General features: G+C 38.7%; 1 protein-coding gene across 1 annotated transcript; it reads right to left on the bottom strand.

Moving 5' to 3' along the window:
* Window position 1: 1 nt before the first annotated feature.
* Window positions 2–11,139, bottom strand: cyp11c1 (cytochrome P450, family 11, subfamily C, polypeptide 1). Its single transcript, XM_008431632.1, has 9 exons — window positions 10,785–11,139; window positions 9,925–10,080; window positions 7,105–7,319; window positions 4,592–4,795; window positions 3,742–3,923; window positions 3,481–3,647; window positions 2,062–2,140; window positions 1,768–1,983; window positions 2–280 (listed from the first exon to the last, which is right to left on the bottom strand). The coding sequence occupies exons 1-9, from the start codon at window positions 11,075–11,077 to the stop codon at window positions 170–172; spliced, it is 1,623 nt and encodes a 540-aa protein (XP_008429854.1). The 5' UTR covers window positions 11,078–11,139; the 3' UTR covers window positions 2–169.
* Window positions 11,140–13,403: the final 2,264 nt, after the last annotated feature.

Here is a 13,403-nt window from a genome sequence, read left to right as displayed (position 1 = left end):
GCACAAGGGAGGGAAATCATCCTTTATTTGTCTCCATTGTAGCTGAATACAAAGCATGAGAAAGGATATGGAGCTCCCAGTTCAGCTATAACCAGGAGAGAGGAGTTAAACTGAGCTAAACTGGGTGAATAAGACGTGTTGGATGATAAAAGGTTTCCCTTCCTGCGTGTCAGAGCTTGGTGAACGTGATCCTCGGAGGAGTCTCTGGCTGCAGGATGAGGGTGAGGTTGGTTTTGATGTCCTCTGAGGACGGCACGCTGAGATGGAAGTTGAGCAGGATCTGAACCGAGACAGGAGGATGAAGGCAGGACAAGGGGAGCGGAAGAAAGAGACGCAGACGGATCAAACTTAGTGCTTCAGACTTTTTTCTTAATTTTTTTCATTTTATACTGCTTCATTTTTTCATTTACTTTAAATTAAAATGATTTTAGCAGGTAAAACAGCAAAGGTTTTTTTTTTTCAAACCTTCAGCTCTGCAGCAAGAAAAACTGCACCGTGTTTAGTCTTGAATATCTCCAGCTAAAAATCTTTCAATCACACTTGTTGCTATAGGTGAAGCATTAAGTTTGACTATTCCTAATGCAGAGATGACTGAACAAGCCCAAAACACAAAATAACCTATCAAAGAACATGTTTGTATTTCAAGTTTTTTTGTAAGCTATCTGTGAATAACCAAGATTTAAAGGTGGACATTTTAATAAAAATATTGCAGATAAATGTAGGGTAGGTGCCACAGGCAAATGTTTTTCAACAGGTAAAGCATATGTTTTGCAATTCAATAGCTGAGAGTCCAATTCAAGCTTTCTCCTGCCACATATCAATCTGCTCCTAGTCAAAGTACTTAACTCCAAGTTCCCTGCTGATTAGTGTATGCCACAGCTTAAAGGTGAAATATTATGCAAAACACGTTTATTACATTTTTTTCAACAAAATTATTCTTAGATAACGAGATTTCAGTCTGATCAGTTCTGTCTATCTTGAGCTCCTTTCACAATGAAAGGATGATTTAGATGCTTTCAATGTTTTAGGGCCTCTTGTCATTTTAAATCTAAGTAAGCTGCTGCTGGCCACGCCCCCTGACTCAACGTTTACACTCGCACATGAAAATGGCTGCAAACAGATGTGCAATTATGTACCAACCATACATCTTTGTATTTACTTATTTATTTGAAGGCGTGTGCGTAAGATTGACATGACTGTAATAAACATGTCATGAACAGCAAGGAATCTTCACGAATGTTTGCAACTGTTGTCATAAAGTGTCTTTCAGTAAATAGTACTAAAGTTGCACTAAAAGTTCATTAAAAGTGTAAATCTTGCACTACTTGTCTTTTCCAGCAGCCATTGTGCAGTACATACAGCTATAAAACCAGCTGACTAAGGTGCTGGTATTCCAATTGGGTTGCTAGGTAATGGGGCTGGGTTCTGCTGGGCTTGCTAGGTAACGGCACAGAGTGACTTAGCAGTTGGGAGGTTTTTGAAACAGGTCATTTTCCAGGCATCAAAAGACATTAAGTTGTTGCCAACAAGCTGAGTGGTGTTTTTTTAATGCTTGGGCTACTGAGAAACAGCTGAGACTCAACTTTACATTCAGGATTTCTGCCAGCATATTCCTTGATTTTTCTGTGTCTCTGGTAGTTTTACTTAACACTACTCAGCATACATCGGTTAAGACAGTACTATCTTCTATCTTTTTCCCCCCTCTTTGCTTTTCACTCCCTCCCTCATCCTTGTTCTCTTCCTCCCACCCTGTCTACTGTGACTCACATGCATGAGCAAGAGTTGCATCTCGTTCTCAGCAATCCTCCTCCCGACGCACTGCCTTGCCCCAAACCCAAAGGCCAGAGAGCGAAACCCCTGCCCCTCTCCTCTCCGCCCGTCCTCCTTGCTGCCGCTGGCCCAGCGGCCCGGATCAAACCGCAGCGGATCCTCGAACACCTGGGAGCTCCTTCCCATCGGATACAGGCAGGCCTGGACCATCGTCTGCAGACGGGATATCAAACTCGTAACCATCGTGTTTTAGGACGTGTTGGGTAAGCATGGAAAGTGGGCAACACTTACCCCTGCAGGTATGTGGTAATTCTGGAGAACAATATCTCTGACAGGATATCTCTGCACCGTGATCCCCACCGGGTACAACCTGACACAAACCAATAAGCACTGATATTTCTAGCAATTTAAACCTTTTTTCCTGTCAATTCATTCCCAACACATCCTCAGGTGTCCTTTTAATGAAAGCACATGGTACTCCAGGAAGCTGTTCCCAATCTCTGATTGCTTTTTCCTGCTCTATTGGTCCAAAGGAACAAATTATTCATTCCTGCAGGTTTTTTCCTGTTTCAAAGTCACAGCTGCTACTGCTGGTGGTGATTTTGTTTTAGATTTAAAGATAATTACTGAAAGTCGCTGCTTCGAATCAAAATATTACAAATAAAAACATTTTAAAAACCAACATAGTTTAGTTGCTTAATGTGTAAGACATAAAATAGATTTTTTTTGTTATATTGTGTTGCAGATGCAGTTTACCACTTTATTGAAAAACAAAATTAAACACTATATAATTTGTTTGTTTTAATGTTCACTATCCTAAAGCTTTTCCTCCAAATAGTCTTAAAAAAAACACACATCTGAGGGCAAAACTTGAATTAAATCTTTCCCTATCAAAGGTGGAAAGGTGATTCCAAAAAATTAGGAACCATAAATTTTTAACAAAACACATCAAGATTTACTACATCATTAAAAAGATCCTCTGAAAAATATTCATAAGGCAACAAAAAAGCATTAAAGTTGAAACAACTGCTTGACAACTGCTTGACAACTCAAAGGCAATGAAACAACTTTTATTCACCAGACCATCTGGTTTTATTCAAGTATTTTCTTACTTTAAAATACTGTTCTTTGCATCAGGGGAGAAAAAAACTATATTAGAAAAAATAGAGTTGGATGTCAGCAGATCAAACATGGTGGATGGGTTTTAACTTAATGGTTTTAATCAGCAGCAAAACAAGTAATGTGTTTAATAAAATGATGGATATTGAACAAATTAACTAAAATAAATTTGAAATTTCTGATTTCATTTTGCTTCCTGTGGCTTTTAAGATCGCTTAATATTCTTTTTATTTCACTAATCAATGCAAAATCAGATTCTTTACCAATCCAGTTGATAGAGGACTCCACAGATTAATTTAGTATTCTTCCATATACACCACAAGTCTTCGATAACTCAGATTTTTTGTGCATACTTTTGATGTGCTTTCCTTTCCACTGTCTTAACTTTCTGGTAACTGCTGAATCATTTTGCCTGGTTTCAGAAATGTAAATTATAAAACGATTCCATATCGTTTTATTAATCTGAAAGTGATTATCCATTAATCCCAACAACTTCACTGAACTTCACGACACAACTGATTGAATTTGTCTGTTGTTGAAGAAGAATCCTTCAAAAGCACCAGAGCAGATTTAAGTGTTGGATCAAAGTACCTGAGGACCTCTTTGATTGTGGCTTTCAGCAGCGGCGCCCCCTGCAGGGCTTTCTGAGGATCACCGCCGGCCTGTGAGCACGACGTCCTCACCTGCTGCCTGACCCTCTCCTGCACCTCGGGGTTGCGTCCCAGCTCGAACAGAGCGAACTGCAGAGGAACGGCCGTCTGCAGAGAGGATCAAATGAGACGTGACACGGACTCTGGCCATGAACAATTATCACGTGGACAAGCAAACACACACACACACACACACACACACCGTGTCCACTCCTCCAGCCATCAGCTCAGTGATGTTGGCTTTGATGAGGTCTAAAGATAGCTGCCCTTTCTCCATGAGTTGCCCCAGAACGCCAGTGTACTGGCCCCCAGCTGCCCCAGTCGCAGAGCGGCGAGCCTGGGAGGATGAGAGCCGCTGATAAGCCCTCTGGATCCTGGCCTGAGCTTGAAGAAGCAGAATAACTGAGTTAGGGGGAAAGCTGCAGCTGAGTAAAGATGTTATTCTAAACCACGCGTGTCTAAAGTGCGGCCCGGGGGCCATTTGCTGCCCTCAGAGTGATTCTCGATGGCCCTTGGTCGCAATTTAACAATGGCTTAGATTTGTTTTCCAAGGCAGTTGATGTAGATGCTCATTTAAAAACAATGTTAGGGGGAAATTATCACTGATGCCAGACATTTCAAAGAAGACAAAGACAATTTAACGTTTTACAATGAAAAATGCTTTTCTTTTTAATTTAATTTAAGTAATTTTAATACTAAGACGGATTGCCATTTAATTAACTTGGCAAAATAAGTCAAGAGTGAGCCACATCCTGTTTTTGTTGCAGGAAAATCTAGAAAAATCAAATCAACCTGAAAATTTTAGAATACGGTTTATAGTTTTTTTTTGTTTTGTTTTTTCATTTCTGGTCAAAGTAGACACATCTTATGTTTTCAATCTAAAATGAGTTACAGATAAGCTTGATTTATTTGCTTATTTCATTAAAACACTGTGAGTTTTAATGAGAATTCTGTGGCCCTCATTGTGAATTCAAATAGATATTTTTGGTTCCCCACGCCAAAACATTTGGACACCACTGTCCTGAGCTAATCAGAGCTCTGCTCCTTCCCACCATGACTGAAGATGTGGTCCCAGGCTGTGGCGTGTTGGGTCCACAGGGGAGCGCCGATGCGGAGCAGCAGGCGAGGGGGCAGGTACAGGAGCGGAGGGGTAGTTGTCAGCATTCGCTCCACCGCCCAGATGAACTTCTGAGACTCCAGAGAGGGAGAGGAGGAGAAGAGGCCAATGCGTTCCCCGTAGATCACATGGCAGCTGGCTGCAGAGGCGAGGAAAGAAGAGAAGGTGGGAGGATTAGACGGGCGACTAAAACAACAAACACTTAACCAAACATTAAATTGTCAGTGCTTTTAATTCAGTGTTAAAACCTTCGGCGAACTACTTTCAGCTTGTGAAAACAGCAACAGCAACATGTGAAAGTCTTCAAATGTATTTATTGTAAAATAAATTCTAAAAAGTGTGGCAAGCATTTGTATTCAGTCCTGTCTTCTGACATCACATAATTTCTAAATTTAATTCAGTCAGGGAGAAATCTGTGGAGAAGTTAAAAGCAATACTAAAGCTTTCAACATCCCACAGATTAGTGTTCAATTTAACATCCTAATATAGAAAGAGTGAGGCAGAAGAAGGTGCTCTTGTTAGATAAGACAAAACATTAATGTGTGTAGGAAAACTAAACAGAAAATCACACCCAACACACGATTTCTATGCTGAAACACAGTGGTGGCAGCATCATGCTGTAGGGATGGGGATTTTTTCAGGAAGCATGTCAAAGTTAATGGAGGAAAATGCAAGTTAATCCGGAAAGACAATGCCCAAAACCAGACAGATCAACGTAGATTCATCTGTTACAGTGGCCTAGTCAAAGTCCAAAGCTAAATCCAGTAGATAATTATTGGCTAGATGTGAAAATTGTACTGAATACCAGAGGTGGGCAGATTGATTCAAAATATCAATAATATCGCTACCAAGTCAGTATCAATACCAAATCAATACTAGCGTGCTAAGATCAATAGTTTCAGATTCCATGTTGAATTTTTTTTAATTTATCAATAAAACGTTTTTGTTTTGATTTCTTTCAAATTATACATTTTTTTGTACTTTATTTATTTAGGAAAAATGCACACAAATCATGTTAAAATGTTAATTAATTTTCCAGATTTCTATAAACTTTGACAAAATTCTGTCTTATATTTGACCAAAATAATTAAAAGGAAAAAGTAAGATGTTTGACAATATATCAAACCTAAATAAACAGCATCGTATCGATATTGGTATCGGTATCGGTATCGGTATCGGTATCGGTATCGGTATCGACAATATGGGCCTTGTATTTACTTGGCATCGGCTCTATCGCACACCTCCGCTGAATACAAATGCATGCCCCACTTTTCAGATTTCTATTTGTGTGAATGTAACCTTCTCCAGTCCCCTTCCCAGTTATGCTTCACAAGAATCCCCAGCAAAACACCCTGAGGTTTGATGTTATGTGACAAAATGTGACAAAGTTTTGCACAATGGTGATTATTTCACCCTGAATGTGGTAAATCCATCTGCACGTTTCTCTGCAGTTTCATCCGTAAATCCATCTCTGCAAAGCGAAGCAGAGTTGTTGTCTTGGAGAAGCTGCGGCTCGTTTCCTCACACATCCATCGACTGTCAGACGTGCTCACGTTTCCATATCCACGCACAAACCTCCTGGACTGAGTTCCGCCGGAGCCGATTCCTCCTCTGGCTTTGCGCCTTCCTTGCGCTGCGCTCCGTTTAGATCAGAGCCACATGACTAAGTTATCATCTTCACACCGAGTCACACAGGACAGACGAAGGGAGACTGAAGCTTTGATCATTTCTGATGTTTAAGGAACATGTCCTCCTTGACCTCCTGCTTCATCAATACAATACGCCTCAGGTCAGACTAAAGTTTGGCTCACGTACAATCTGTAAATACATTCCCCTTAAAGCATGGAGCTAAAATGATTGGTTCAGTGGAATTGTATTAAACATCTCCAAAGGGTGATATTTTTGTAAGTTGTGTAATTCCTCTGACGTCAGAAGCTGCTGCAGCATCCGCGTCAGCTTTTGTGACTGGAATTGATGATTTTTGCACTACAAAAAGACAAAATCTTACTAAATACTTTTGGTTTCTCTATCAAATGTCTCAGTACACGTGAAATAAGATAAAACTCACTAGCACATAACTATTCAGCATGAAATATAGGAGTTTGTTTTAAGTAAATAATTCATGAATATGGATGAAAAAAGTAGCATCTTATAAGTTAAAATGTCTTGTTCCACCAGCAGATTATTTCTCCTTTTTCATCAATATTAAGGAATTATTTATTTAAAACAAACTCCTACATCTTGCTGAAAAGGTACTTATAAGTTAGTTTTGTCTTATTTCAAAAGTGCTAACATATTTGCACAAGAAACTAGACCAAGAGCACTTGGTAGGTTTGTGTGTTTTTGCAGTGTGGGCTTTAATATACCTCCCTCCTTTACTTTTCAAACTATTATGACCTTTAAGGGTGCTTCAGCTAATGAAAAAGCGCGGTGAAGACGCTCTCTGACCTTCCAGCGCGAAACGGAAAAGGTCAGGACTGGGATCGATGGTGAGGCTCCGCTTGCCCTCCTCTCCTCGCCCTTCCTTCTCCACCCTGGCCTGCAGCATGCCACAGAAGTCCTTCGACACCTCATCGAGGAGGGGGAGGAAACGCCTCACCGACGCGCTCAGCATCACCTCCTTGTTCAGCTGGAGGCGGTCGGACCTCCACTCCTCACCGTTCCTGGGCAGAGAAGAGCGGCAGGGAAGCAGGGAAGTGAAGGACGTTTCCAGTGATAAAAGGAAAGAAAATCTTACTTTTGTTTGTCTTCTGTAACCTCTTTTTTATTTTTTTACCCAGATCAACAGTAACTACAGCCATGTAGACTAGATACAATAAATCCACTCTGACATATGAAGTTTTGTTCCACTTGATTTGTAGCTGAACATACAAAGTATTTGTAATTTTCAAACTTTCGACAGATTCGTTGTGTTTTATTGGGGTTTCATGTGACAGACCAGATGTGGATGATATGGACTTAAAGTTTCATCATGATATTCTGTGGTACTATTGTGATAAAAGTAAGTTTGAGAACAATTTATTACTTCTTTTTTAAATAACTGGATAGCTGTGACTGCAATCGTAGCACCACAAACACAAATACTGCTCTTGCGAAACATAACCAGTTGCTACCATGCTACTTTATAACACCAGTCACGTAAAGAAGTGGGATTTGAATCACTGAACTGCTCACAGTAATTGCATTTAATCATATTTTCATATTTATTGGTATTTATTGAGAAAAACCAACAAATGTTTTTTTTAATTGGTTCTTATTGAACTGTTTGTTCAATAGTAAAACTAACAATCCTGACAATACAGACAGTTTTGCTGTTGTTGTTCTTTTTACACAATTAATTGGAATTTATTGTGACAACAATAAAAATCAAAATTCTTATCAGGACACGATGAATAATAAACGTTAACATAAATTCTTACCAACAGTAATTTACCGAAACAATTAGTAATTTTTTTGACAAATAATTGTCTTAAAAGTCTGACCAGCTTTTCTCTCTTTGCTACAAAAAATGCATCCCATCAGTATGATGCTGCCACCACCTTGTTGCACTGTAAATATTACATCTCATGGCTACTTTCCCTCAGTGGTTTTCTTCTAGCCACTCTTCAATACCAATGCTTTTTATTAATTTTAGATATATCATCAAACTTCTGACCTTTATGTGTTTTTGTGGTTTTTAATTTATTTTGTTCGAACCTGGTGCAGAATTTAGATAAGTTTATAGGTATCTACAAAATTCATTAGTGATAATATATTGACTTGATTTGTTCTCCAAAACAAAGTGCAGAAAAATTATCATGTGAGTAAAACAAAACAAAATCTTTTAAAACATAGAGCTGAGAAACTATAATACAAAAAAAATTAAATAAACATTTTAATAGGGAATCTGAAACTAAAGCATTGATCTTATCACACTAGTATTGATCTGATACTGGCTTGATAACAATATCAATATTTTTCGATCAATCTGCTCACATTTAACCAGTTTAGATTGACCATTATGTGCTGGTGTGTTAGGATCTGTCTGCTGCCTTCTTTGTTAAGGCTAAATATAAAGACATGGCACACTTTTTACCTTTTTATTTTTTAAAAATTAAAAGGATAAACACAATTCTCAACCACTGTTTGTTGATCTATTGCATGAAATCCCAACAAAATACTTTGAAGCGTGTTTTCGTAAAGTTAGAAGATGTGAAAATGTTATAAGGGGCCATTATAATAACCTGAATCTCACTAAATAAAGCATGTAAATAAAGATTAAAAGCTTGGTTGTCATTAGAAGGATTATGTGCACAATCATGGAAGCGGTTCAAATCGCAGCACTCGTGTTTTTCTCCAGCATTTAATTTCCAGGTGCAAGAAAAACAACAAACTTTGTAAACTGTGACCTCTCTATCAGATTGAAGAGAAGAAGCTGCCTGTCAGGCGTTTTGGAGATGAGATGATGCACCTGACCTTCACCAGGTTTTCTGCTTGAATTAGTTACGTAGTTTTCAGTTCTATAGGAAATTCATATTATTCTGGTATTCAAGGGTTTTTGTGTTGAGAAAACAAACATTTTTTATTCAGTTTTGATCTTTTCTTTAAGATATTCTCTCAGACTGAAAGAAGATTTTATATACAGTTGGAGACCTAAATTACATATTTTATGAGAAGTTTCATAACATTTTTAATGTATTGACAGCAAACCTTTTATTTTCAGCAATAGAAAACAAAATAGATTTTTTATTTTTGCTGGCTTAACTGTGAGAACTGTCTTTTTTTCCATTGTTATAAATATAAAGGAATTGTTATAACCTCTTGTAAAGCCCTTGGATTCTGAGATGTCCATAAAATAAATAAAGCCTGGCAGTTTTATGTTGAGTAACTATCAGATATATTGACTATAACTGTAAATAAGAAACATCGCGTGGCCTGAACTCAAGTACAAAGTGCAAAGCTTTCATGGATAAAAACATATTTGAAGCTGACATGTTTTATGTTTTGATTTTGCACTTATTTACTTGTCTTTCACTCAATTTTCACTCATCCTGGCATTTCAGATATGTTACTATCCAAGCGCTCTCTGAGTGGGAAGAAGGACCGGAAGGTAAAACATACTGCTCATCACTTCATCCAACTTGGCTCACATTTTATGCAAACATAATCTGCCATGAGTTAAAACTTATCACCAGATTGCACTGAAATGAATCTAAAACGTCTCTGCAGACAGAAAGACAGCGAGTATTTCCTCAACAGGAGTGATTAAAGCGCAGACGGGGCACTGACTTGAGGAAGACTCCCTTGCTGTGGTTGCGTATCTCTCGGTGTGTGGCCCACGGCTGCAGGGTCATGCGTCGAGGATGCAGCCCCTCCGACTGAAACAGCTCGCTTATGTCAGACGGCAACAAGATGTTCACGCTGCTGAGAGTGCCCACCTTCTCCCTTTCAACACAGACAGAAGAGCTGGTATAAGAACAAATGCACATCGTCAGGGGCGGTTCTAGACTGGGGCCTTTGGGGGGCCGGGGCCCCAGTAGGAGTGATGAATGATGAAATCCGCTGGTACAGAAACCGTAACCAGTTGGTCATTCAGAGAAACTTCATTTTATATCTTCACAATTTCACAGTTTTAGGTGTTTTGATGTTTAGGATATTCACTAGCAGGGCTTTAAACCCAACTACTCTATAATTAAAAACACACATCATAGAAAAGAAATCATTAAGATATGTGACAGATTTAATATACATATCAATGAAAATAATTAAATATAGTTTGTACAAAATGTTGATGTCGGTTATATCCTTAAAAGACATCCAGCTTCTTTTTAAAAACTTACTTTTTCACAGCTTTTATGATAGTTAATGATAAGAGAGTCAAATTCTTTCATTGCTCTGTTTTACTTTTAGCTTCAGCCATTTTGAGACAATCATCTTCCTCTGCTAGATCATTGGTCTGCAACCTGCAGCTCCAGAACTACAACTGGCTCTTTGCCTCACTTAATGTATTCAGCAATGATTTGTCTTGTTTCGTTTTGTTTTGTTCAATCGTTTGGAAATTGAACTGGCCGCCTCTTGGCCCCCCTGGTGAATTTGGTCTAGAACCGCCACTGAGCCACATGCAGCACAAACAACACGCCTCTCTGTACCTGTAAATGGGTCCGAGGACATTGAAGGTCCGCTCCATGTGCTTGTGAAGCTGCTGGAAACGATTTTCTCTCCAGAACTTCAGCAGGTTGATCCAACCGTTCCTCCCGGTATGAGGGATCTCCTCAAAGCCTCTCACCCGTCCATCCACTCCGCCTCTTCTGACCGCTTTCAGAGCTCCTTTGCCTCCTTCCAGGTTGGCATGCACCACAGTCCCTGCTGCAGTCATACAAAAACCCTTTTGAGGTAGAACACCTAAAAACCTGGACCCAGATGTTCCCTGTACTCTCCTCATGGTCCAACCACGATGCGTCGGTCACTCTCATCTAAAGATGTCAGGACTGGTTACGTTCCTGCTCTACTTCCAGCCTCACAGGGCCTTGGACGTGTATTTTTATTGCTCTACCAAACCGATAGGAGGTGGTGATTTATTAATGCGAGCGTCAGAGTTCAAGAGAAAGACAACAGAGCCAGAATGTTCGCACAAAACAGAGAAACACCAGCTGGACAACAAAAATGTCTTCAATAAAATTTTCCACCACGGTAAATTCTTGTTACAAGGTTATTTTATTCGCTTTCTGTTTGGTATAAAAACCTTCAACAAGCCTAGTCGCTTACTAAAATTAGCTTAACAGCAAAAAAAACAAAGAAAAAACAAGATAAGAGCTTAAAATTTGGCTCATAAACAGTACACACATACATAGTCCTGATAAAGTATTCAGCTCCAGATAAACTTATTCCCTTTTCTGTCACACTTACATGTTTCAGATCAAACTAATTGTAATATCAAAGACAACCAGAGTAAATCCAAAAATCTTTTTTTTTTAATGACTGATTACTGAAAGACCTGAACAACCCTTATCAGGCCCCAAATGCTCAGCATGGAAAGGGTTAAAAAGTTATTTAAGGCTTTGAAAATCCAGTGAACCAAAGTGAGAGTCATTATCTACAAATAAAGAAAACATGGAACCTTCCCAGGACCAGCTGACCAAAATTACTCCAAAAGAGCATCAACAAACGACCAAGAACACAAGATAAAGCACTGAAGAGCTTACTGACTGATTTCATGTCATTGTTCCTCATTTACCAATAAAATGGCATCCATTTTGACAAAAATTATCTCAAAGATCCAACCCATAGTTTCCAAAAACATCTTGAATATCCCCAAGATCTACAGAAAAAGTGAGCCACGAAAAAATAACAATTGCAGACGTTTCCAAAAGACGTGTGCCGCTTTAAATCAGGTACAACTAACAAAGCAGGAGAAAATGCCTGAAGGAGAACATCCAGCCATCGGCTCATGAATTTGATCAGGACCATGACCCAAAGCACACCAGTAGATTCACCTCTGAATGTCTCCACAAATACAGTTAAAGAGTCTGTGTGACCAGAAATTGACAGAATAAAACAATTCTCCAAAGAAGAGTGGGTCAAAATCTCTCCACCGTGACGGAAAAGACTCGTCAACAGTGATTGTTTCACATAAGGTCAGGTCAGTTTGGACTTTAAAATTGTGTTTTATAAATACTCTGGTTTTCTTTTTTCTAATATTTACATTTATCCTGATGATTTCAAACATTTAAACTTGACAAAATGGCAAAAAACAAACAAACAAAAAAACAATAAATCTGTCAGGTATGTTTGTAAGTATGTTTTACAGCACTGAACATGTTATTTACAGTAAATCAATGAAAAAAAAAACTTGATGAAACAACATAAAGTTGAAAAACATTTTACATTTTATACAATTGTATCCCTGAGGTTCCTTACTTGTGTATAGATCACCAGCTGGATCTATAATGTTTACTGAGCAGCATCACTAGCCTTGTTTATAATAAAATAACATCTGTCATCAAATAGCTACTTGTTTCTGTTGATGTGCTAGTAGTAGAGCGTAGCTAACCCCTACAGGTAGCTAGAAAAGTTGCAGTTGTTAAAACATCCCAAAGCCACAGGTCAAGATAATCGAGATTAACTCGTTATTCATGATGCATCAACTTCCACCATATTGAGTACAAAAAATAATGTGGTGATCCTGTGAAACACCCCAAAATATACATTGTACAAAGTACATAAGCAATATAAACAGATTGTGTGGTGGCTCGATTAACATTTTGAATCAGCATTATTTGTTTCGTACTGTAGCAGAGTTTAGAGCTAAAAGAACAGAAAAGAAAGATTCATCCATGCACGCCATTCATGAAGCTCCAACTAGGAGAATATTCAAGGCCACAAAGTTTCCATCCATTTTAAAAGCAGCAGCTAAAAGGCTTCATACGAAATCAACTGACAACGAAAAGACTTTAAAAATGGTCTTTTAGCTCTGACACGCTAATGTCAGAGCTAAAAGACCGTTAGCGATTCAGGTGAAACTGTCCCATCCTCCAAACAGTACATACATTAGAAACAGCTGCTGGTGAAATTACTAGCTGCCTATTAGCATTTTTACCCCTGGATCAGAACTTAACTGCTGGGCTTTACTTTTTCTTTCATTTGAAAAGTACTCCTGGCTCAGTGAATCTGGATTTCTGTGTATCTGCTCTCTCCTCTTAAGCTCTGGCTCTTACTGAACCAGGTTCTGCTGCTCATTATATGTGTTGTTAAATTTTTATATATATATA

The sequence above is a fragment of the Poecilia reticulata genome, linkage group LG16 (assembly GCF_000633615.1).
Source record: "Poecilia reticulata strain Guanapo linkage group LG16, Guppy_female_1.0+MT, whole genome shotgun sequence".
Lineage (NCBI taxonomy): Eukaryota > Metazoa > Chordata > Actinopteri > Cyprinodontiformes > Poeciliidae > Poecilia > Poecilia reticulata.
Note: the sequence above shows the minus strand (reverse complement) of the source record. Positions and strands in the feature narration are given on the sequence as shown.

Bases quoted from the DNA above. Each gene is read 5' to 3' on its own strand.
- cyp11c1 (XM_008431632.1), bottom strand. From the start codon at position 11,077: ATGAGGAGAGTACAGGGAACATCTGGGTCCAGGTTTTTAGGTGTTCTA. The intron at 4,796-7,104 runs GTCAGAGAGCGT...TCGCCTCTGCAG, and splicing joins TTTCCGTTTCGCGCTGGAAG to CCAGCTGCCATGTGATCTAC. The intron at 3,924-4,591 runs GTGGGAAGGAGC...TGCTTCTTCAAG, and splicing joins GGACCACATCTTCAGTCATG to CTCAGGCCAGGATCCAGAGG.